The 25,728-nt window shown below is 50.0% G+C and overlaps 1 protein-coding gene across 3 annotated transcripts in view; it reads right to left on the bottom strand.

Annotated features, from left to right (window-relative positions):
• The window catches only part of KIRREL3 (kirre like nephrin family adhesion molecule 3), a 384,768-nt gene that overhangs the window by 126,423 nt on the left and 232,617 nt on the right, over positions 1 to 25,728 (bottom strand). For 2 of the 3 annotated variants that reach the window (XM_077787972.1, XM_077787973.1), the window contains exon 2: positions 12,979 to 13,056. The exons of the other annotated variant lie outside the window; for it this stretch is intronic. In XM_077787972.1, the coding sequence (XP_077644098.1) occupies positions 12,979 to 13,056 (78 nt within the window). The remainder of the gene's footprint in view (positions 1 to 12,978; positions 13,057 to 25,728) is intronic. 3 annotated transcript variants of the gene reach the window in all.

Raw genomic sequence — 25,728 nt, 5'->3', positions numbered from 1 at the left:
CTGGAAGCAGGTTCCTGGGGCAGGGATTGCTCCCCCCCTGTGCCACAGCACCTGGCCCAGCATGGACTTGACCCTCAGCTGTAGGTGAGCCCACCCAGTCATTTCCTGTCTCCAGAAAAATCCATGGGCAGCTCGGCTCCCCCTCTGAAAGCTCCAGGATTGAACACTGGTCTGAGCTGATAGCAACAAGGACCCAGCAGACTTATCTCCAGGTCAACCTAAATATTTCATTTAGCTTCTAAAGGAGTCAATGCCTTTCCCTCTTTCTTCCTTTATTTTAAATCTCAGAATGCTACTGACTCTCATGAATATTGATGAGGATCATTAGTCACTGAACATTTCACTTCCCTTCTCTTTTCCCGTCTATATAAAAGCTTCATCTTTGTTAAAGGGGGAAAAAAAAATCCCATCTCAAGTTATATCTCTGGATATGCTTTAAGATTAGCTCCATTAATACATTTCTAGAGGAGTAAATACCCATGGGAGCAAATAAAGGGTGTAAAAGGGCACAGAAATTCTGACTCTGAGACTGGTGCTGCTCTGGAGGGAACTGGGAAGGTTTGTGGCTGATGTTCTTTGCTCTCTGAAGGTTCTCGTGGCAGCCTTGGGTACTAAATAATCTTTGCATTGGCTGCCTGGCCTGGGGGCTGCCCTCATTCCCCCTCACACATGATCCCTACCTATCCTGCAGGTTTTTGACTATTCCCATTCCTTCCACCTTCGGCAGCCTCAGCCTGAAGGCTTCAACTGCACTGAGTGAACACAGGTGGGAGGGCTGGGCCAGATACAGCAAATAATTTGGGGCAGACAAGAAAAGCAGGACATGCAGAATTCAGCTGGATACTTCACAACCAGATTTCCCTATTTCCTCACGATAAGAAAGGATTTTTAGAAGGGTTGAAAACCAAGTCAGCTCAAACACAGCCGTGTGCGTTGCTGGGTGCTTGGCAGTGTCTTTCAGTCAAATCCAACACAGTCCCACTTCAGTGAGGAATGGAAGCAGGATCATTCTGCTGGCCTGAAACACACAATTTCATCCCATTTTGTCATTACAGCAGTGAAATAGAGCTGCCTCACACTGCTCCTCTAAGACAGAAGCTTCATGCTGCGGGTTGGGACCGCAGGGATGGAGTTATGTGGCACACAGGGAAACCCTGGGGATGGAGCTTCCAAATGAGTTATTCAAGCCTTTTTCAAGCACAGCAAAGCCACTGTCTCCCCAGTGCCCAGAACACCACAGGGTTTCATCTTCACACCAGTCTTAGCTCCCACCCACAGCCTGTTGGGCTGGAAGTGCTCCAGCACACCACTTTGTGCTCACAATTGCACAGCAGATTTCCTCCTGCTGGTTCAAGAACCATTTCAAGAATGATCCTGAGTGTCTCAGAGTGGGGCTTACAAGGCTGCAGTGGTTTTAATTGATATTCTAAGTGACAGGAGCTTGGTACTGCTTCATTGCTCCAGTCTGGGCATCAACAAACCATCTCTGCCTGCAGAAAGCACATGGCTGCCTCCAGGAGAGGGAGGTTGGAGATCCAGAGCAGGCAGGAGCAATCCTGGAGTCTCCTTGCAGCTGTGTGTGCACTGCAGTGTCTGTGCCCCTGACATAGCAGAAATGATGCTCTCCCTTTCTCCAGCCTTGGGTGGAGATGTGCTGTCACAATCTTGTCCCATTTCTGACCAAAATCTAGATTGTTTTCTTGAAAGTAAACTTCCAGATATCTTGAGAGCTGGAGACTTCCACACAGCCAGGCTATCATGTCCATGTCAGGGGGATTTACAGCATCATCAGCACCGACTCAATGGCAGAGCCAGATCTGCCCATCCAGGCTCTGCTGGTGGCCACCACATCCTTTAGTGGTGGCCTGGCAGTGCTGGGTTATTGGCTGGACTCAGTGATCTTCGAGTTTTTTCCAGTCTAAACAGTTCCATGAGTGAGTGTCAGCTGTGTGACGGGGGTCACTGATCCCACTGCTGCCAGCAGCCCCCCTGGCAGGGTCCCCACAGACACGAGGGAGGAAAGCTAAATGGCAGACCCCAGGCTGCAGCAGCAGCTCTGCAGAGAGGGGAAAGCTATCAGCAGACACAGCTCCAAGGGAAACTCAGCCTGGAGCAGCGTGGAGGTGGGACAGCCAGAGCTGCCATCTCCAGACAGAAGCCTTGGACCTCCTGCCATTCATCTCCTGATTAAAAATAAACTGGCCCAAAGCCCACAGCACCAAAAGATGGCCAAGCAGCTGTGACAAGGTGAGGTGCACAACCTTATCTCTGCCTGCCTCCTGTGGACAGGAGCAGTGCACAGGACAAGCTTTTACCAACAACTTGCCATATTCCTCAGGTGCACATCCCATTTCAGTGCCAGAAAGGATCTAAAGAGGCATAGCAAGGGCAATGGAATTCAAGTGGCTGAAATAATCTATATCCCCCCCTAGATATTGATCCATGTATATAAATAATGGAATCCCAGAATGGTTTGGTTGGGTGGGATGTAAAGCTCATCCTGTTCCACACCCTGTCATAGGCAGGGACACCTTCCACTATTCCAGGTGTTCCAAGTCCTGTCCAGCCTGGCCTTGGACACTTCCTGGGATCCAAGGGCAGCCACAGCTGCTCTGGGAAACCTGTGCCAGGGCCTCAGCACCCTCACAGGGAAGAATTTCCTCCCAGTATCCCCTCTAACCCTGTCCTCCTTCAGCTTTAGGCCATTTCCTCTTGTCCCATCGCTACATGCTCTTGTGAAGAGTCCATCTCCAGCCTCAGATTCCTGAAATGTTTTTAGTGGGCCTCCCAAAGGCAGTCTCTGCAAAGGAGCAGTGCACAGATTCCACAGGATCCAGGTTCTCCTGTACACACCTGCAGGCTGAACAGCGAGAGCAGCAGCTCCTGAAATGTCTGATGCTGGTACTCAGGGAGTGAGGAAGGATCGTATTCATTTATTTAAGACCACACAGCAATAGCTTTCCACAGGGGACTGCTGCTCAAATCAATAGATAAAATGATACCCTTCGACCATTAACTGCTACAACAACAGTTACCGTAAAGCTCCCGAGCTTTGCATCAGATTTATGAGCAGCAGAGTTGTTCAGATGCTCTAAAGCTCTGGAGTCGACTGGAACATCACGGATGGAGCTCTGCTCTCCTCTCCAAAGGAGCAGAGAGCAGCAGGAGGCTGGGGAGAACAAACAGCTGATAACAAGAGATCTTTCCCTCGGCAGCATCCTCGGGAATGTGCGTGCTGCACCATCCAGGACTTGGCTCATGGCCACAGCGGTCCTGCCTTACCCAGTTTTCCTGCTGACCCAACCCAGGCACAGCTTCACCCTGACACCAGACAGACAGCCCCTATACTGGTTTTCCTCAGCTTTCACTTACATCCCTGCCAGGTTCAGCTCTGGGACACACAAAGCATCACGGAAATATCAATGAGACCTCTGAGATAACAGCGCATCCTTAACAACTCCTTGGGACTGGCTCTCTCCACTCTCGTCTTGCTTCCCAACGCCTTTGTCAGATAAAGAACAAAAGGCTCAATGCAGCTCACCCAGAGCTGTCGGCACTAATCAATTGCTGAGTGACAATGCTGGGTGAGGGGAGCACCCCTGTCGGAACTCAAAATGTCCCTCAGACATTTTTGGGTGTTCCCGGCCCAGGTCAGAAGCATTTGAGACCCTGGCAGGCAGCTGCAAACAGCTGTGATTTTGGGTTTGAGCCATGGAATGATTTACCAACCTTGCAGGAAGATTGAGAAGTCACAAAAGTTTAGATATTAGAGTAGAAGTGACTACAAAGTAGAGGGAAGAATTTTTGAGTGCTGTACAGGGGGGTTTTTACTTTGTACATGGGGGTCAGAGGGTTTAAGATGGAGGATTTGGGCCTGCCCTGTCTTCCCTCTTTCTTCTTCCTCACCTCCATGTTCTTGGTGATGTTGGCACTCACAGATTGGTTTAGAGTAGAAAGGCACCATTTAATATAGGTAATAGGCATTGGGGAAAACTGCAAACATGCAACATGTAATGTGGGAGAGAAGAAGCAGTCGGGGTCAGAGAGGATGTCAGGGTGTGTGTGTGCCTCTGCCTGAGCTGTGAGCAAACCACAGCAGCCCAAGGAGAAAATCTTTTAGATAATTTGCAATAAACTGCCTTGAGACCAAACAACAGAGACTGCTGAGCCTTTCTTTGGAATCACGGGCTGGAGGAGGGATTTTTCTACCACACGGAGCCACCCTGAACTAGGGATTGCTCTGGCACAGCCCCATGACAGAGCTGTGAGCCCCGGTGAGGAGCGGGTGGCACCTTCACGGGGAGTGGCAGCAGAGTCAGCAATGCCAAGTTCCCAGTGCATCCCCTGGAGATCAGCTGGTAATGGAGCTGCCACCGCTGCACCCCTTTGTGCCAGGGTTCCTGCAGCTCGCAGCAAAGCGTGGCAGAAATCCCATTTCCAGGGTGCAGACCATGCAAAGCCCAGAGGGCAAAGCTGGGGGAAGATGCTGGCGGGTGTTGGAGCTGTTTCTGGGCTGTTAAGCTCTGCTGTAGCACGGGAGGCTGAGCAGAGCCAACACAGTTTGAACTAAACCAAGTGACGGGTCTGCTCCCCAAGGACAGACCCTTTCCCCTGTCAGGCCAGAGAACCAAGAGCACTTTGACCTTCTGCAGCAGCACTGAGGTTGTTGGCATCTGGTAGAGGAGAAAGGTCATGTTTTACAGGGATAAGAGGACTAGCTCCTATTTATCTTTGAGGCTCAGGAAGATTCATGCTCAGCCTGTGCTGCTGCAGATGTAAAAGTCACTTGCAAGATCCAGATTAAGTGTTCCCATAAATCCAAGTAATTCTGAGGCAGCAACTGCCTTGCTGGGCTGTTAATGGGTGGCACAAATATGCCACTGTGCCTCAGTGCCACGGTCTAATCAGAGGTTTTCCTGGCAGGAAGGGTTCACTGAGCCCAGTTTGAACTATGGCAGGGAGCAGAAGAGGCGGTCAAGCAGAGAGACATTTGGAGCAGAGGCACAGCCAGCTTCTCTGAACAAGCCATTTTCCCCCAAAATAGCAGGGACTCCATCCCAGAGTGCATCTGGTTTCTCTCCAGGCAGTACCACGGGGCCTGACAGAGACAGGACCTGCAAATCAGACCATTGTAGAAGGGATGCTGAGGCTCCAAGAGGAAAAAAATATTGTGAATCCCTCTGTTCTCCACTGGAGAAATGGAAGGGCATGGTGGATGGATGATGAGGGGTGGGACATCAGAGGGATGTGGAGCTGCTGGAGTGAGTCCAGAGAGTCCATGGAGATGCCCCAGGACTGGAGCCCCTCAGCTCTGGAGCCGGGCTGGGAGAGCTGGGGGTGCTCACCTGGAGAGGAGAAGCTCCAGGGAGAGCTCAGAGCCCTTCCAGGGCCTGAAGGGGCTCCAGGAGAGCTGGAGAGGGACTGGGGACAAGGGATGGAGGGACAGGACACAGGGAATGGCTCCCACTGCCAGAGGGCAGGGCTGGATGGGATATTGGGAATTGGGAATTGTTCCCTGGGAGGGTGGGCAGGCCCTGGCACAGGGTGCCCAGAGCAGCTGTGGCTGCCCCTGGATCCCTGGCAGTGCCCAAGGCCAGGCTGGATGGGGTTGGGACAACCTGGTCTAGAGGAAGGTGTCCCTGCCATGGCAGGGGTGGAATAGGATGAGTAGTAAGGTCCCATACAAGATAAACCACTCCATGATTCTGTGATTCTGTCACTGAACTGGGCATGCATCTGCCCACAGCCCTACAAGCAGCAATGCATCCACGCTCTGTGCCCACTACATTATCCAGGATTTCAATATTTGTGACACGCTTTAAAACTTTAACCCAGTTTGGTGTTTAGATCCATCTCCTTTCCTCTTTGTCCTCCTTGGTTTTGTGTTTCCCTTTTCCCCACCTCAGCACTGCTGCCCAGCTCCCCAGGGACCCCAGCTCTGCCCTGAAAAAGGAGCTGCAGCCCTCGCTGCTGCAGGAGCTGCAGATTGCCTCAGAGAAGCTATTAAGAAGCAGTCAAATAGAGCAACCTTTCATTGACAAGGCACTCGGCCCTTTAAACGATTCCAAATAATGTTTTCTTTTTATTGCTTTCTGCAGTTTTACAGCCTTGATTTCAAGTTACTTTGGCTTATGATAAACTCCAGATCTATAATGCCTCTATTCTCACCCTCTTTGGTCTCTCTTGTCCACTTCTTCTTTATGTTTTTTATTTAAAAAAGATCCAGGAAAACAGATAGCAGATTAAAAGGGAAACAAATTGAAATGGGTCAAATGTATCTTGCTTAGATGACAGCCACCCCATTAGATACTCTTAAACAGGACAAATAATCTGTTTGGAAGCATAAGTGGGCTGTTACATTTATTCTAAATTACAAACCAAATGATTGCAGCCTCAAATGGAAGCACTGGCTAATTGCACTAATATCTCACTAATTCCAGCACCAAAGAATGGGGGGAAAAAAAAATTATTTTCACCATTTTACCAATTATTCAATTTAGGCCAAGGTACATTATGCAAACCCTGGGTTGAGCTTCCTCTCCATTTTGTGATCTATGACAAGGACTGGAATTCCAGTTATTAATAATGGAGGAGCTATAATTATTCTAAGGATGGGTATGAGATAATTACAAGCCATAAACCCAGCTTTCATATGCACACACAATTCTCTCCCCATGCCTGGCAGCACCAAAACCTTGCTGGAGACTGGAGACACCCTGAAGCTCAGGACAAACCCCCCATGCAGAGCTGCTCACAGGTCATGATGTGAAGCCAGAGCTGGGAACATGAGCAGGAACATGAGCAGGAACTTGAGCAGGAACATGAGAGGAACATGAGAGGAACATGAGCAGGAACATGAGCAGGAACTTGAGCAGGAACATGAGAGGAACATGAGCAGGAACATGAGCAGGAACATGAACAAGAACATGAGAGGAACATGAGCAGGAACACAAACAGGAACACAAACAGGAACATGAGCAGGAACATAAGAGGAACACAAGAGGAACACGAGCAGGAACACAAGAGGAACACAATCAGGAACATGAGCAGGAACACGAACAGGAACACGAGCAGGAACATGAGCAGGAACATGAACAGGAACACGAGCAGGAACATGAGCAGCTGCCCAGCTCTGCATCCAGGCAGGGGCTGCTCAGAATCAACATTCCAGAGGTTGGAATTAGGTGATCCTGAAGGATCCTTCCAATCCAAACCACTGTAGGGCTCCCTGGTTCCGTGATCCCTAGAAGCTGCAGTCTGTGATGGCTGCATGGACGCAGGAATCATCCCAAACAGAGCAGGCTGGTGGCTCTCCTTCCATTTAGGCACCACTGCCCCTGTCTCCCTGGGCCAACTCACCCCTGCCCCATATCTGAGGTATGGTGGATGAATCCCATTTTGCAGGACCTCCCCCTTCCCCCAACAACTTGATGTTGGAGCACCTTCCTGGAGAAGACTGCGTTGTGTGGAGACCTTACAGCACCTTCCAGTATCTGAAGGAGCCACAGGGAAGCTGGAGAGGGACTCTGTCAGGAACAAGTGACAGGACAAGGGGGAATGGGTACAAATGGAAATTTAGACCAGATATCAGGAATAAATTCTTTACTGTGAGGGTGGAGGGATATTGGCAAAGCTTTCCCAGCGAGGGTGTGGATGCCCCATTCCTAGAAGTGTCCAAGGCCAGGTTGGACAAGTCCTTGAGCACCCAAGTCTAGTGGGAAGTCTCCCTGAACATGGCAGGGGAAAGGTGGAAACAAATGATTTTTAAGGTCCCTTCCAGCCCTTAACATTTTGGGATTCTATGAACAAAAGAACAGAGCTTTCAATTAGTCCCTTCCATTAGTGACTTCAAATAGGATCCCAAACCTTCAGAACAGAAGAGCCAATGTTAGATTTCAGCTCAGACTGCAAAACTTTTAAGGCCTCACTCTTCACCCTCCCAAAACTGAAGATTTGTCTTATGCTGCCCAACAGCCCCGCATGGCTTTTAAAGAAAAGCCTTGCACCCTGGATCTGGGCAGCCCTTCCCTGAGCTGAATTCTGCAGCCCTGACCAGCAGAGGTGACCTGCCAAGCTCTCCCTCTTGCACAGAAGGCAGAGCACTCGTTGCTATGTGGATCTGTGTCAGAATCTGAGGTAGTGATGATCCCAAGATTGTAGAAAGTCTCTGTCTGTCAGCCCTGCTGCCAAAGCAGAAGCCATCATTGGTCTGTGCTGGTTTCCAGGTTGTTTATTCTGTTGATCTCTCACATGTTCTGCTGCCCTGCCCAGCTCTGTCCTGCAGGGCAGTGTGTGGGGCTCTGCCCTCAGTGGGATGTGACAAACATTAAATACCAGAAACTCCCTGGGCTGCATTTACAAGAACATGCCAATATCTGTCACCTACGTTGGACAGTGTGTCCCCAGCCTGAACCAACAGAAAAATGCCAACACCACAGTGACACATGGAGGGCATGAAGAAGGAGAAAAAGGACAAGGCACACCCAATTTCCTCCATCTTGTCCCCTTTGTACCCCTAATCTAGAATCCTAAAATTTTACTTTTGCACCCATGCCACACTTAATTATGACTTATATCAAACCCTCAGAACTTGTAATTCATCCTGTAAGATTGAAAACTCTTTTCCATGGCCAGAGATCACATTCAATGTCTCTGGGGGCTCTGTCCAGGGGGGTTCCTGACCCCTGCCAGGGTCCCAGGGCAGCCAGAGGGAAGCCCTGGATTCCCACACATCTGCAGCTCTGCAGCACAGGCTGCTGCTTCTGCTGTGCTTTGTGCAGTGAACGGGGACACCTTGAATGCACAATCCAGCCCCGACACAAACGGAGAGCAGCTGCTGCTGGAGATAACTGCGGCACCACCTCCTCCTGGCACAGCAGGCAGTGTTTGCATCCCTCTGAAGAGGAGGGTTTGTCCTTCCCTCAGCACAGATCATTCACCACTCACTGCTCCGGGAGGAAGCTGCTGCACCAAATCCTTCTGTCCCTTTCCTCGCTCCGTGCTGGGCACGGGGATGGAGCCCACCCCTCATAGTCCAAGAGCTGTGCCCATCCCACGGAGATGCCACCTGCCCTCCACACGTGAGGACACAAGAGCCAGCAAAGAGACTGGGAGGGGAGGTCAGAGGAGGGCAGGGAGCTGCCCTGCCCCGCTGCCCTGCTGGGGGGACATTGTTGTAGGCACCTTCCAGCAGCCGGTGGCTGGTGGGAACAGGTGGTGGAGGTGAAGGCTGACACCTCTCAGTGTTAATGGTTCCCGTTAGTAGCTTTATGAATGGCAGCCAAAAAGTGCCATAATTGCTGCAGTGATGCCTGCTAATGACTCGAGTTAGATCTGGCAAGTAGTCAAAGGCAGGAGACAAGTAAAATTCCAGGAGCAGCATCTGAATTCCTGCCTTGGACCACTGCAGAGGGGAATGGAGCAAGCCCAGCTTGGGACCTGCAGGCATGGACAGGGAGGGACCAAGCATGATGGGTGAGCAGAGAGAGATATTCCAGCACACCCCTTGCCTGCCCTTGGGTAGAGAATTGTATGAGAAAGGAGAAGTGGGAATAGAAGAACCAGCCCAAATTTTCAGAGTAGCTCAAAATCCTTTTTCTTGGGGGACTAAGGTGACCCACCTCCTAGGAAACATCTTTCTACTCCAAAATCACCTTGAATCAGGGTGGCACAAGCCCTGGGAGAAGCAGGGTAACTCAGCTCACAGCATCACCTCCAGCCCCAGCAGCATCCCCCTTGCACTGCAGGTGCCTTGGGACATCCAGGCCACCCGCCGTGGCTCCCACTGCTCCACTCCCCTTCCCAAGGAGCAATCCAGCCCCTCCTGAGCTAACAGCATGCTCCTCCTGATTATGTATCTGTTTCTGAATGTTAACAAACAGTTGGCAGCAGCTGATTGAGTGGGTTATTAGCAGAATGAAGACAGATGGTGGAGGATTAACTCCAAAGCGTCTTTATTGCGCGGCCGTCATTGCAGACAGCTCTCCCTCTCCCTCTCCCTCTGTCTACAACTGTCACCAGCTCCATTTCACCCCACAGCCCCCAGTGCACACCAGAGCGTGGGCCCAGCACGAGACGAGCCCATCATCAATCACATGAGCGCAGAGCAGCCACGCTGGAGCTGTGCCTTGCTGCTCCCCAGCCAAATTCCAGCCCCAAATCCAGACTTTTCCTGCCGAGGGCTTTACAAGTGAGAAGTGGTCGCACCTGATACGGCACAGCAGTGCAAGGACAGTGCCCAAACTGCGTTTGCTGTGCCCATCACGTGGTGCCTGACGGCTCCAGCATTGCACCTGGGGCTGTGTGATCACTGCACAGAGATGGGGATGAGGAGCTGATGGAACTGATGTGGGCAGAGGCACATCCATGGACACCGATCTCGGCTCCTCATCCAGGAGCCCAGCTCAGCTGGAAGAGCCACATCTGCAGCCAGCTGTGCTAAGGGACACCATCGCTTGCCAGCTGGTCAAAAAAACCCACAATGCCACCAAAGGCCCTTGCTGGGCACCTCTAACCCAGATCTATTTCACCCCACTGGGAGAGGTTGCCAAACTGATCTGTGAGCATCCAGACTGGATTTTCTCTGTGAGAACAGCCAAAAACACCACATTCACAGAATCATAGAATATCCTGAGCTGGGGAGACCCACCAGAATCATCCAGTCCCACTCCTGGCCCTGCACAGACACCCCAAAATCCCACCCTGGGCATCCCTGGCAGCGCTGTCCAAAGGCTCTTGCAGCTCTGGCAGCCTCGGGGCCGTGCCCATTCCCTGGGGAGCCTGGGCAGTGCCAGCACCTCTGGGGGAAGAACCTCTGCCTGAAATCCAACCAGAGAAGTGATTGCCCATCAGAAAATGATTCTTCCATACTGTCAAGGCTTCCAACACCTCTTGTGCTTTTCTCCCTCCAAGCCATTGTAGATGTCTCCAGCAAATGACAGGAAGGTTCTCATGGTCCCTGCAATGACCTGTTTCCTCTGGGATGGAGACCCCATGCCTCATATTATCCCACTGCCCCACTGCCTTCCTGTGCTTTCAGTTCCCTCAGCTTCCTTGTAATTATTAGGGCTGCTCTTCAGCCTCTTTTTAAAGGGAGGAAAAGCTCTAATTTGGCACAAATACGAAGGGGGAGTTGCTCTCTCTCCTCACCCTGGCAAGGGAACTGGCCCAAAAGTCTGGCTCAGGCACCTTGGGCAGGAAATTCCTGTAGATGACCAGACACTGACCCCACCCCAGCTCACACACCATACAGTGTGGATCTGTACTGCAATCCACCAAAACTCTGGGAAGCTGGATGTCTGCAATTGCCATCTGTAACTGCTTCTAATGAAAACACAAGTCCTAGGTGGTCTTTGTAGCCATGGAAATCCCTCTGACTTTTGTTTTTGGCAGATTGTACCTTTAAACATAATGGCCCTGCAGCCTGCAGGGGCCAGAAACTGGCTGCATGTCAGGCAGGAACACTTTGTTCCCTTTCCCTCACAAAAGCTTTACTTTTGGCCTTTCATGTTCCTTTGTTGTCTCTACACAAAGCCACGCTCAGCCTGAAAAAGGGGCTGACTTGGTAGGCTGATGCAGGCTCTGAATCCACCAGGGGACCAGAGCCATCCCAAAGGACTGGCAGGATGCCCAGGGTCCTGCCAGCTCTCCAACACCCTGTGAGCATCCCCAGGGGCTGGGCACAGCCACAGACAGCCTGTCCCAGAGGCTGGAGGGACAGGAAGGTACCGAGAGGGAGGCTGCACTTTCTCACAGCACTCCTGTCCCATGGGGCAGCCCCTTCCCATTAAAAACATCCTCTAATCAATGTTTAAAGAGCGTGTGGTAATTAACAAGCATGAGGTGAAGCCTTGTGAAGTACTTTCCCCATGTTATCAGCTCAGTATCAGGGCTCCTGGGAACGTGAAGGAACCTTTGATCTTCTAACTGGTATTTGAACCATAAACTTGCCTCTATGAGAGTTTTACTCCATGGAAACAAACTCACCTTTTGCTGTCATGGAAAAAGGATTCCTGCAGGAGCAGACACCACCCATGGCTAACTGCTGGCAAAACTCCATCCCATGCAGGGAAAAAGAATCATGCAATGGTTTGAGTTTGAAGGGACCTTTCAGGGTCACCCAACCCAAGCAGTGAGCAGGGACACCTTCCTCTCGACCAGGTTACTCAGAGCCCCATCCAGCCTGACCTTGGATGTTTCCAGAAAAGAAAGTGCAGCAGGACAAGAGATCAAACCCTTTGTCTGAATTATTTCCAATCAGACTCCCTAAAAAGGGTTAAATCCATGCTTGGGTCACGTTTCCAATCCCCAGAGTGACCTCACTGAAGCCAAACTCCCTGTGACACGTCCTGGAGACCCTCCCATCCCGCAGGGCTCTGAGCTTCCTTCTCTCATCCAGCATTAATCAGAGGGGGCTGCACCAGGGCTGGCTCCAGGAAAGGAAGCTACCAGAAGCAAGGATGGCATTTCTTCTGAGTATAAATAGTTTTTGTTTAGTTATTATGCTTCATAATTATTTATGATATTTCTATGGATTAATCAATGCTCATAAAGTACTTGGGGAATGACTGGAATATAAAATAGGGAGATTTTAGCAGAAGTTTGAGGAGCAATGTAACAGTGAGTCTGCAAGGTTCAGAGGCACTGGAAACTGGGATTCTGGAAGTGGCATGGTGACCACTGCCACCCAAGGAGAATAAGAAGAGTAGATGCAGCAATAGCTGCAAGAGCTTCCTGTGTGACAAATCCTTTCTGTAGGAAAAGACAGTGGGTTTTGGATGTACAAAGCTCCTGCTCTTCTCTTGCAGCTTCACACAGGGGTCGCCCCACATGCATGCCCTCTAAGATGTTCCAGAGATGAAAGGGAAGCAGGATTTTCTCCTGGGTGGTAACAAGAACCCAGCACACCCTCAGAGGTGAAGCCCCTCACAATGAGATTGCTAAGGAGGAAGAAGAAGAGAAGGTGAGGGAACTGCTCACCTTCAGTCATCCTGCGGTACTTCTCCTTGTACATGAACCCCAGTACTAGGCAGCATCCTCTTCCTGGGAGCCCCAGTTCTGCAAGAGAAGAGAGCGTGGGGTTAGACTGGGCTGGGGACAGGAGCAGGCACCTGGGGCTGCTGCACGGAGCAAATCCTGCTGGAGATACCCTTCAGGAAAAGCACCAGGAAGGTGGGCACCTAACTGAAGTCTCTGGTCAGCCTCACAGAGCTGAGCTTGGCTTGGCCCCAAGAGTGTATCAAGAGACAGGAGGGTCAGCATCCCCTCCCGTGCCTGTCCTTAAGCTCTCCTCTAATCCAAGTGAGGCAAAGAGCTGCATCTTCTTCCACGGCAGCATGTCCCAACAACAGGACTCTTTTATCCCTTTCTCCCTTAGTGGGCAGCAAAGGGAAACGGGAAATAGGGCCTCAGTAGGGAAGATAATTCTGGCCTGAGGAATCTTGCTCTTTAGAAGCAAGCAAGTGACCCTGTGAGCAGGAGAGTGCCAGAGTCTGAGGAGGCACAGGCCTTTGATGCCTTGATTTGTTAATGGGGCTTTTTGACTCTTGGTAACAAACAGAGAGATCTGAGCGTGGGTTTTTCCAGAAGTAGGCTGCGAGCACAGGCGCTCTCCCTGTGCGCATCTCAGAGAGGCAGAGAGCTCTCGTTCTTCAAACAAATTCTCCTGTGTCACTGCGGAAAATTAAGGTACCATGTCCCCAACGCTGCCTGCGGACCTGCAGAGCTCCTCAGGGGCTTCTGTGCTCTGCAGAGCCCCGCTGATCAAAGCCCCTTTGATGTTTACTTAATGTGGCTGTGGACTCCGCGGAGCCCCCTCTGCCGAGGAAGGAGTGAGGGAGGTTGTGCTGCTCAGAGAACGTGAGGCTGGAGAGCGCAGCGGTGGCTGGAGAGCAAGCAGGACCTGCCTGGCAAGCTTGGCTTTCAATGCCATGAGGCAAACTTGGGGTTGAATCACAGATCTGGACCGTGGCCAGAGGAAGAGGGAAGCGTGATGTGATGAGGGAAGATCCCCAAATCCACGTGGGTGCATTCCCAGACATAGAGAATCCCTCCCTCGCTGCTGTGGCATCCCAGCAGAGTGGTTACATCCTCCTCTTGTGCACAGTATCCTCTATGTGCACAGAATTTCAGCCTAAACCTAGGGAAAACCAAACTTCTTCTGATGCCACATGCCAGCCCAGTTAAAGCACTTTCTCTAGCATTATACAGGGCTCCACCTTGCAGGAGGGTCCTGGTCCTGAGGCTCCCACCAGGGAGGAATCAGCACCTAACCAAAACAAATCCCATGTGTAAATCTATGGAGGATGATGCTCAGACAAAAGCAAGTCTCTTGGAATAATCAGAGCAAGCTGAAATTTAATTGCTCCCCTAAATCCGCCTTGTCCTGGAGGGAATGCTCGGAGAGAAAAAGGCATCCTCAGAATGGAACTCCACCTTTCATGATGTCTTTGGAGGTGCTTGTAACTCTCTCACTGGCCATTAAAGGTGGTGACTAACTCAGGTGGAGATGTCTAAAGATCAGGGCAGATGACTCAACCACCAGAACTCTCAGTGGTTTCTTGAATTAACAGGAAGGAGTAATGAGCAACCATTGTTCGGGTCGGATGATGGAAACCAGTTCTCTTGCTCTCCAGGACAGAGACAACGTGCTCCAGCACGGCCTGCACGGAGTGCACAGGCACAGGCACTGTGGTTTGTGTCACACTCAGGAAGGTGTCAGCCTGCAGGGTGCTGGATGTCTCTGACTGCAGGGACAGCCAGCTCAGGCTGCCTCCCCAGCCCGCTGATAACGAGGATTGATAAAACCTTGCTGACCCTGGGGGAGGTTCCATGCAGGATCCTGTGAGGACACACACTCCGTGTGTCTGGCAGAGCCCCGAGCCTGCCCAGAGCCCCCAGGGCCGACTGTGCAGAGCCAGCAGAGCAGGTGAGAGCCTTTATGTCTTTATTGATAGGAAAACAAAACCCCATCGATTGCTATTGAGCCTCCAACGAGCACCAAGGTATCAAAGTAATTAAAACAACACAATTAGATTAGTGTCAGACAAGGCAGCAGAGCCCACAGTGCAGCTGAGCCAGCCAGCACTGCTCGCTCAGATGTGCACACGGGGCCTGAGTGTGGATGCTGGCTGGGTTTTCCTGGACACAGACTGGGGGTGAGGGGGCCTGCCACACCCTGCACACACCATGAGCACAAACATCACCAAGATCATGGAGTGGTTTCAGTGGGAACAGACCTTAAGGAGCCAGCCTTGGGCAGGGACACCTCCCACTGTCCCAGGCTGCTCCAGCCCTGTCCAGCCTGGCCTTGGGCACTGCCAGGGATCCAGGGGCAGCCACAGCTGCTCTGGGCACCCTGTGCCAGGGACTCAACACCCTCACAGAGAACAATTCCTCATTCCCAATATCCCATCCAGCCCTGTCCTCTGGCAGTGGGAGCCATTCCCTGTGTCCTGTCCCTCCATCCCTTGTCCCCAGTCCCTCTCCAGCTCTCCTGGAGCCCCTTCAGGCCCTGGAGGGGCTCTGAGTTCTCCCTGGAGCTTCTCCTCTCCAGGTGAGCACCCCCAGCTCTCCCAGCCTGGCTCCAGCCCTGGAACATCTCTGTGGCCTCTCTGGACCCAGCCCAGCAGCTCCAGCTCCTGTTGATGATGATGATTATGATGATGATGATGGTGTCCCCAGAGCAGCCCGAGCCAGGGCAGTGCTGGGGGTGGCAGGAGCTGCAGTGTCCTGGGACAATCCCACACTCCAGTGTCCAGCTCTCACCTGCCCCTTGCCGTGAGCAAAAAGCTCCCAAAAATGAGGTTGTGGGCAGGGGCTCCAGCCCCAGGCTGTGCTGCCCAACAGGTCCCAGGCCCAGCTGAGCCCTCGGGAGGGCAGGAGGCTCAGGCTGAGCTGGATCCCGATGAAATGTGGGTTCTTGTCTCTCTGGAGCCTGGCTCAGCAGGCTGGTCTCTGGGTGCCTGTCTCCCGTTCGCCTCCCCAAGGGGTGCTATAATTAACACTTATAAACCCCTTTGATATCCCATGATGAAAGGAGCTGTACAAAAGCACTGCATTATAATAATTCATACCATAAATTTGTGAGAACATGCAAAAATCTTTAGAGCTAAAGGCACCTTTAAATACTTGAGAGTGCCTTTAAAAGGTAAAATACTTCAAGATGACTCTGCTGCCTAAGGATGTCTCACCATTTTGGCTTTTAGTGGCTACCTAAAGCTAAAATATTTAAGCAGATACGCAGCATTTTAAATGTCTTGGCTTTAGGGGGGCTGCTGAGACACGCCAAAACCAGAGTGTTTTAACCCTTGTGTGTCCCCATCTCCCTCAAATCAATCCCATCCATTTCCTTGTGATGATAATTGAATTTCTCAGCATGGCAAAGGTAGTTACAGCTGAAGTTGATCATCCCATGCACTGTGATGAAGTGGGAGCCAAGGTATCCTGCTGGAAAACAGCCAGCAGAACCATGGTTTCCACTCTCTCAGAAGTACCTGCATTAATTCACCCCAAACTGGCAGAAGAGTCACTCACTGGGCAAAGCAGGAGCACCTTCAAACCACAAAGTGCAGATGACAACAAAGCAAAAAGCCAATTAAAATAAACAGGAGCTTGGAGTCTTGGAGAAATGGATCCTCAGCCTTGGAAATAGAGGGGAAAAATGCTTAGGAAGAAAGATCTCCGAGTGCTGGCCCTAACAATGGATTCCTTCTGCTTTTTCCTCGCTTCTTTCATTGCATGGGATTTCTTTCATCAATTTCAGGGCAATTCCTTCCCTCACCACTCCGGAAGGGAAGGAAATATCCCATCACCGGTGCACTAAAGGCTAAAGCTGCAAAGCTGTAATAAGGGTTTATTAACATAATCACAATATGTACTATTGTGTAGCTGTATCCCACCAGGAATGATAATAAACATTTAATAGCCCAATAATACCTGTTTAATAATTTTTCAGCTTGCCCTGTCTAATTGCAAGTTTATTAAAGAACGATAAACTTTATAATCGTTGTAAAGGCATAATTGCAATTCCATTGCTTATTTAATATTGAGCTAATGATATTACAACTAAGTTATATTTTCCCATACATATTAAATATCAATTAGCTGGTTTAAACTATTGATTTGTATTTAATTAACTATGCTATTATATACCAATTAAACTCTTATAAGAGAAGCAGAAACAGCTGGTCTCTAAAATTAAATTTTTAAAACTTTGTATTAACATAAATATCACGTTTCCATTTTGTCATGTTTTCCTTGTACAGTGATGGCAATTTGCTACCTGTAAATATTTTTTCTGATTGTGTGTTATATCCATGACTTTAACTCTACTTTCTGGGATGGGGAATGGGCAACCTCCATGATAGATATGCTACTGTCAGTGACACTGAAATGTGGAAACTGGGAAAGGCAGAGGGCTGGAAAAACCTGGGATCTCACTTGGGGATCACAAAAGCAAAGAATTCAGCTGGGAGCTCTTCAAAGAGCATGAAATTATCCAAGGAAAGAAGCTCAACACATTCCTAAGTTGGCCAGCAAGGAGAAGATCCTACCTGACCAAATCAAAGAGATTTTGATGCAGAATCCTCATCCTCCTGCTGAGGAGTTTCCTGTCCTGGTGGATACAGTTGCCTGCTGAATATGGGTGCCTTGAGAGAGAAGCAATGTGGACAGAAATGCCTGATCTCCCAAGGCTTTTCGTGCTCCTGGCTTCACTGTGTTTGGGGATGCTGCATCCCAAAAGAAATATGTTAAGGAGTGTCGCTGTTGAGGCAGGACGGGAATGAGAAGACTCTGATCAGAAGGCTGCTGAGAGTAAAACTCCAGTTTATTCAAAATACACTGCTCTTTTATACAGAGCTTCGTGAGGACCAACTCCATTGGTCCTGAAGTGTAAACAACTCAAGCATTGGTGCAGAGTGCTTGATGCACAGTGATAGAACTTAACTATAAACAATGTGAACAACAAGAGAGATAAAGAATTATTTACATTCTTCTCCAGCTCTTTCCCAGGCCTCTGCCTGGCCAGAAACTCACGTTTCTCTCTTTGACTGAATCTTAGTCCCACAAAGGAGCATTTTCTTTGTTTTTCATCATTTTGATTTCTGGGCTCAGAACCATCCCAAACATCCCTGTAAACTCTCCTTCAGAGGACTCTGCCCTGGGCAGCCATGGAGCACCTTTCCCTCCAGGTTCTCCTGCCAGCAGTGCCAGGGTGAAGCTTCCTCCCTTGATGTCGTTTGCATCCACGAGCATTCCTGAGCCATCCAAACTCCTGCTGCAATTTGGCAGAGAGCAAACGGATCCTTTGGCACAGAATTTCTATATTACACTGTTAAGTCTGCAGAGCAATCCAAGATCTTCAGAGATGAGAAAAGCCATACAAATGCACATTATTATTAAATCTGTGCCTGGTTAATTTATAAAAATGTATTAAAAAACCTAAGAGGCTTCCCAGATGAGAAAATGGGCACATTACTGTTTGAAATATGAATGAAGCAGAGATCAGTGTTAAATGCTGGAGTAATATTGTATTTTATTCTACAGTACTCTGCAAAAAAGTTGCATTTATAAGCCCATTTATTGTATTATGTACTCGCAAACCACCTTGTCATCCATTTATTGCACAAATAAAATCTTAAAAGCAGAGGATTAGTTGAGTGTGTCCCTGTGGGACCACAATCTGACTTTAAAGAATCCATCAATGAAAGAAAACAGATGGAGCAGAGATGTTTGCCAGCTCATTGCTCCGAGATGGAAAACACAACTGGCTATTCTCCCACAGCCCACAGCCCTGGAAAGAGAGAAGGACATCCACAGGACTTGTGGAAAACTGTCCCCATTCATGAGCCAGTTCTGCTTGAAGAATTTATGATTCCAGTTTCCTCTCCTATTGCTCACAGGGACCTTGGAGAGGACAGCTCAGCTTTGCACGGTGAGAGAAAACTCCTCAAAACTGAAGCCCTGTGTAGAACCTCTGTTAAGACCTAAATTTGCCTTAAACACCCCTAGAGAGGCACCTTCCTGCATTGGGGAACAGCAACAGCACAAACCAGTGCCAAGGCTGTTGTCCCTACTGGGAATTTGAAGGATGAAGGTCTGGAGGATCTTAAAACTTCTCTCAAACATTTTTTTCTGGTTAAAAACCATAATGGAAAAAGAAAGAAAAGCTTGGATGTACTGAGTTTTGCTATGCCTCTTTCAACCCAGTAGTAAACCAGAGTCTCCATAACCCAGGAGCGCATTTTTTGGGACAAACAACAGTGGGCAGGTATATGCATGAATATTGGAGCACACTGGAATCCAGCTTTCCAGGTGCCTTGAAAGGCATCAGCACTGGAAGCTTCAAGAGAAAGAGCAGAGAAACACACAGGAGGCAGCTCTTCCCAGGAGCAAGCTCTGCCCTGGTACCAGACAATTAAAAGTTGCTTCTTAGTAGGAAACACAACTGGCAGAAGGGGAAAGAAAGAAGAGGGATTTGTGCTGCTGAGCAAAGAGAATGATATCCCTGTGTTCCCTGGCTAATGAAGGGAAAAGAGGCACCTCCAAGTTGTAACTCAGCACTGGAGTGTTTTGAAGAGGCTTTTTTCTCTAGTGGCAACACAGAGCCTTTGGTCCCTAAAGTTCAGAACTGAATCTGTCTGAATTCCCCACTCTCCTCCCCAGCCCTTCAGGGCTGATGCACTTTTTCTCAACCTCTCACAAACATGTCCAATTTGGGGACCATCTGACAAGTGAAGAAAAATCTTCACAAACCTCAAATCCAGTCATTCTTTGGATTATTTTTTTCCTTTTCCTGAACTTAAGAAATCTGATGGAGCTGCAGTAGGAAAAACAATTCACCCCAGAGTAAGGTGGCTGTTGGTACTTGAACCTTCCCACACAAACAGCTTTCAGAGCTTTGTGTGCAGAGGCATGTGTTTACACTGGTCAAATTGTCCAAAATGCTTTGCTAAGGCCTTGGGTCAGCAGCTTCCACAGCTTAACTACACCTCATGTGCAGGAAAAAGTATTTTCCCTGTGTTTCCTACTATAAAAGTCATAACTTTCACACAGGATTTTATTTGAAAGAATACCAAATAAAAGGTTATGTAGAAATAATTTGTTTTTTTCACTACTGAATATCAAACCTACTCCTGTTTGCACTCTTGAGAGTTGTGGCAGGTACCCCACACAGTCAGAGAATCATGACAAAAAACATATCCAGGCACTGGAAAAGGCTGGTGGGGCTGCCCCTGATCCCAAATTCAATTGGCAGTCCCATGGGAGTTTGGGTTGCACCTCCTCCCTCCATAGCCCACTTCCGAAGGCTCCACTCTTGTGGGGTTGGTGTTTCCTTCCACAGTCTTGTAGGATGCAGCTGTAGCTCCACCATTCCCCCCCAGTTCACACAAGTTTTGGATCATTTCTCAAGAGCTGCTGTCCCAGGCACCTCAGCCCCTCTGGTGCTGCTGGCCTTCTGCAGCCCTGGAGCTCAGATCCTCCTTGTGAGGTTCCTGTGTTGTTCAGCCAGCTCCCCTGCCTCTGACCTGCACTTCAAGGGCTTTCCAGGGGATGAATCTGCTTCACTGCACCCACTGTACCTGCTGCTCCAGCCAGGTCTCCAAATGTTCTGTTCCAGTGCAGCGAGCCGCTGCAGGCAGGGCTGGAACAAAGCCTTCCAGGGAAATTAAAGCAACAGGCAAGCACTGCCCGTGCATTCCCCAGTCTGTCCTAGAGCTTCCCCAGGTCAGCCCCTGAAACCCGGACACATCCCCATCCATGTTGTCCCACCAGGAGAAGATATGAAGTGACAGGATTTGCTGATTCTGAGGAGGTGGCAGGATAGCCAGGGACAGGGCAGGGCAACCAGGAACAGGGAAGGACAGCCAGGTACACAGCAGGACAGCCAGGGACATGGAAGGACAATCAGGGACACAGCAGGACAGCCAGGGACAGGGCAGGACAATTGTTGGAACCCAGCACATCCCTCTGGCTGCCCTGACTGTCTCAAGACCCTGGCAGGGGTCTTAGAGACCCTGGCATCAAGTCAAAAACATCTGTGGCTTCGATTTTAGCCTGTGGAAAACTGCCAGCTCTGGATGAGGAACTGCAAGTCACAAGGGTTTTAGTAGTGTGATATTTGAATTAACACGGGGTGGAAAAGTAGAATTTTGGGATTTTTAGAATGAGGTTCAAGGGGGTACAAGATGGAGAAATCTGGGCACATCCTAGTCTTCTTCTCCTTTGTCTTGTCCTCCATGTCTTGGTGTGATGGTGGCACTTTTCTATTGGTTTAAGGTGGAGATTCACTATCTAACATAGATGATAGGTATTGGTAATAAATTGTAAACATACACACGTAGTTTTGAGTATATAATGTGGGACCTGCCCAGGACTCGAGATCAGACTGCCATGGCTTCTGTACCAGGAGGACCTCAGCAGGTCAGAGAGAAAATATTATAGATAAGGAGAAATAAACAACCTTGAAAGCACAATCAGAAGCATTCCAGACCTCTTCTTTGGCTGCTTTCGGGCTAGGGAAGCAAAGACCCTTTTTGATCTCTCTTGGGGTCACTCTGACATAGGAACACCGAGAGAGAAATCCAAAATTAACCAGAGACAGGGCAGGACAGCCAGGGACAGGGCAGGACAACCAGGGACAGGGCAGGACAAGCAGGTGTTGGGCACATCTGTCTTGGCCTCACTGCAGTGGCTGCGTTCACCAGCCCACACAGATCCATGGAGCTCCTCCACGGCCAGGCCAGGAGAGGGGAACAGGCAGTGTCCCCCACCCTGTCTGACTGCTCCACGTCCTCCAGGAATTCCTCTGCTCAAGCCAAGGGCTGGGATGACCCTGGACTGTCTGTCACTCCCCCCATGCTCTGCATGGCAGCTCAGCCCTGGACTTGCAGGGACTTGGGGACCTGCCTGACAAGGGCTGTGGTGCCACGTAACTTCCTCCACGCACCTTCTTCCACCCCACCAAACCCAGGAGCTGCACATTCAACTCCAGACAGCGGAAAAGTGACCCCACTCTTCATGTATGAAACCCATCCCAGCTTTCTGCAGCACCTCTTCCACTGAAAAAAAAACAACTTTCCAGGGCAATAAAATGCCTCAATGGGGACCTGGCCCATGGGCTGGAGAAGCCCTGGAGTCTGCAGCACAAGGGGTCTGTGTGGATCGGGGGCTGCAGGGGAAGGGTGTTTGGGAGAGGCACCGAGCTGCTCTAAAGCTGTGTTCAGCCTTCCTGCTCCACCTCCAGTGACTGGATCAGGATGTGCTCCTACAAACTGGGAGGGCTTTCAACAGCAGGGATTGTGAGACTCTGAGATGGTCTAAAACCAGCTCAGAATAAAACTGACAGGGAGAAAGACACGAAATCCACATATTTTGATTCCTTAAGAGTGCAGTGTTTTCTCTGAAGGCCTGATTTCACTGGGGCTCCTCATTTCACTGAAAGCCCCTGCACTGTTCTTTGCTCCTGCTGAAGGACCCCTGCATGTCCCACTCCAATCCAAACAGCATAATCACAGCACATGATCCTGGAGCCTGGTGGGAACATCTTATGGTGGAATAAATAACATTTCTTGTCACTCAGCCACATTTACATGCAGGTCTAGAGCTCCACACAACAGCAGGAGTGTCCCTGCCTCACACCCCACCCAGAGCACCTTGTAACAAACAAACAAACCAACCAACCAACCAAGCAACCCCCTAAGGTGAATATCCAACACAATAAAACAAGCTCAAATGGGAGGAGAACATGGCAATGGAAACACTTTGCAATAAACCAATAAACCCTGGAAGTCCCACACTGCTCTGACAGATTGTGGATAAGCTGGAGAGAAAAATAATAAAAATAAACCCACAGAACCGTAAAGGTCACATCTATAGCCGTGCTCTGGATCAACAATGGCTCCTCACACCTCCCACCGTGGTCGTGTTTCTGCCTAAGCCATCCTTCTTACAAGTCTGGAAGATGGACAGCAGCACCGGGAAGCACAAGCCACATCTGCCCTCGGAGACGTGCTGGGATTGCAGCTTTCCTCTGCCTGACCTCAGCCACTCTCTTCAAGCCCATGTGCCCCAGATCCTCCTGGCCCCCATCCAGAGAATCCCACTGCCCAGCTGCTCCAAAGGCTGGCTGTGCTGGGCACCCCAGCGAGTCGGAGCTGGAGGAGCTGTGGCCCTTCCCTCCCCTCTGGAGGCAGGGAAAGCACTGCAGCACCGTCCTGCTCTCCGTGAGCACACACAGCCCAGACAGGGATCCCTGCTGTCCTCCTATTACTGGGAAATCACACTCCAGCCTCACAAGCTCCATTACTCCTGTGTATCTTATAATTAAATTCTATTTGCTGGTTACCTCACAGCACGGCTGCAATTCTTCTGCGTCTGAGGCGTTTTAAAAATATTTCTGATCTTCAGCTTCTATTTCATGTTTTCTCTCCTTGACAACTCTCAGCCATCTCTTTTAGCTGCCTTTCTGCCTGTGAGGTGGGAAGGGGCAGGAGACCTGCTGTGACCAGTCCGTGCTGTGTCTCCTCTCCAAGATGAAAGAGATCAGTGACGTGAATGTGTTATCTTAGGGCAGACCCACAGCACAGGTTAATCCCCATTGCCTCCTCACATATCCAAACCTGAATTACTTCCCAGGAACTTGAATGGGAGCTGAGGTTCCTAAACAGGTTGGGGAAGCTTGTGGTGGTGTAGCTAAACCATCGCAGATGAGCAAACTGGCCAAGGAAGAAGCAATTCCAGGTTAATCCCACTTGGAGGTGCATTTGCTGCAGTCCCTGCTCCTCCCCTTCTGTTCAAACTTTCTGGAAGAGCTGTGGTGCTAAATGGAAGGGGCAGCGTGAGAACAGGTCCCAACCCTCCACCAAGGAACAATGCCCCAATTACAGGGAGAGGGAGAAAGCCATAAGTTTTAAGGGATTATCTCATCACCATGCTCCCGTCCCTTTCTGCTTTGATTGAGGCATTGAGGTTCGAGCACACTGGCAGGGAAGGCTTTGGCCACGCTCAGCAGGAGGAGAAAAGAAAGTGAGAGGGCAAATCTCAGGCTGTGGGAGGTTGATTACTGCCCTGTCCAGACCATGTTCCTTCCATGTCCTAGTGGGAGCAGATTCGGTCCCACCAGGAGGAACAAATCCATCCCCCAGGCCATGCAGGCATTATCAGTGGCCTCAGGCTGGGGTGCTTCAGCTCACCCTGCCCTGGCACTGCTCACCCTGCCCTGGCACTGCTCACCCTGCCCTGGCACTGCTCACCCTGCCTGGCTCCAGAGAGGACACCAGAGACACTGAGCATCCACGACAACTTCAGGCTGCAGCATTCAGCCTAAATATTTACTCCTGTGATATTCGTGTCTCATGACCATCCCTCTCCCCTTTTTGAGCATTTTCAGTTTCCTAATTGAACTGAAAACTCACAGTTTCTGCAACTGGTCCCACTAGCTGGATCTTCATGCTGCAAACACTTTGCTAGCCTTGCTCAGTGCCTCAGCTGAAATTGTTGTTGTCCACACCACGCTAAACCCTCCTTCCACCTCTGCAGGTGCAATTAGGTAAGGGGTGGGAAGGTAAACCAGGGAAGATGGGTATGAGGGAGGGACCAAAGCAGGCACAAAGCAGGGATCTCCCCCACCCAGCAATGGGATCTGCCCCAACCAGCAATGGGATCTACCCCATCCAGCAATGGGATCTGCCCCATCCAGCAATGGGATATCCCACATCCAGGAATGGGATATCCCCCACCCAGAAATGGGATCTGCCCCACCCAGAAATGGGATCTCCCCACCCAGCATCAGGGATGTCCCCCAACCAGCAGTTCCCCTCCTGTGACATGCCCTGACCGAAATCAGCCCCCACTCAGGGCTGACTCGTGGCACTGGTGCCTTTATGCACCTTCCCTGCTCCCTCCCTGCCAGGCCCTGTCCCTGCACAGCTCCTGCTGCCAGGAGGGCATTTTCCCAGCATTAGCCATGACTTGGATGATCTGTGGAAACAACTCCCCTGCTTCCCCCAGTGCTGCTCCCCATGCACTCTCTCAATCCCATTAAAAGTAATGGGGTGAGATTGTCCAGCCCATTACTTTCAATGGCTTCGTTTCAGCCAGACAGCCTAAAGCTCCCATATTCTCCAAACAGCCAGCAGAGGAGCTCCAAAACTCCCCATTTCATTAGCACATCGTGCATTCCAGCTTGCCAGGGTTTAATTGGAAAGAGAGCCAAGCCTGCGTTAAGGTTTGCTAATTGCTGCAGGAGAGACACGAGCACTCCTTGCACCACTGATGATTATTTCCTTGCTCAGCAATTTTGGGTTCTCCAAGGTGTGAGATTTTATGAAAATAGTCCAAGTTAAAAAAAAAAAAAAAAAAAAAAGAGAGCCATAAGCAAACACAGCCACAGGAGAGGAACTTTATGGAATGATTGTGTGCTCCAAGATTCTGCTGGGCTTGATGGTGCTAGAGGGGAAATACAGTTACAGGAGGAACTGCCAGGAAGAAACATTGGTCTTGCAAAAAGCCAAGTGAAAATTGTATATTTAAGATGCATTGCAGGAGCTGAAGTTTGAGTCTTTCTGAACTGTAAGTCCAATAATCCACTGAGGGCAGAGACAGGCCAAAAATCAAACCACTTTACTTCCAAGACAGTTTGATATTACAAGATGCTCAGAAAGCTGTGCAGCCAAACACCTTTCTTTGGGAGCTGGAGAAATCCCATTTCTGGTCTGATTTCTGACC

This window comes from Lonchura striata, chromosome 23 (assembly GCF_046129695.1).
Source record: "Lonchura striata isolate bLonStr1 chromosome 23, bLonStr1.mat, whole genome shotgun sequence".
Taxonomy (NCBI): domain Eukaryota; kingdom Metazoa; phylum Chordata; class Aves; order Passeriformes; family Estrildidae; genus Lonchura; species Lonchura striata.
This window is presented reverse-complemented; position numbering and strand designations above follow the sequence as displayed.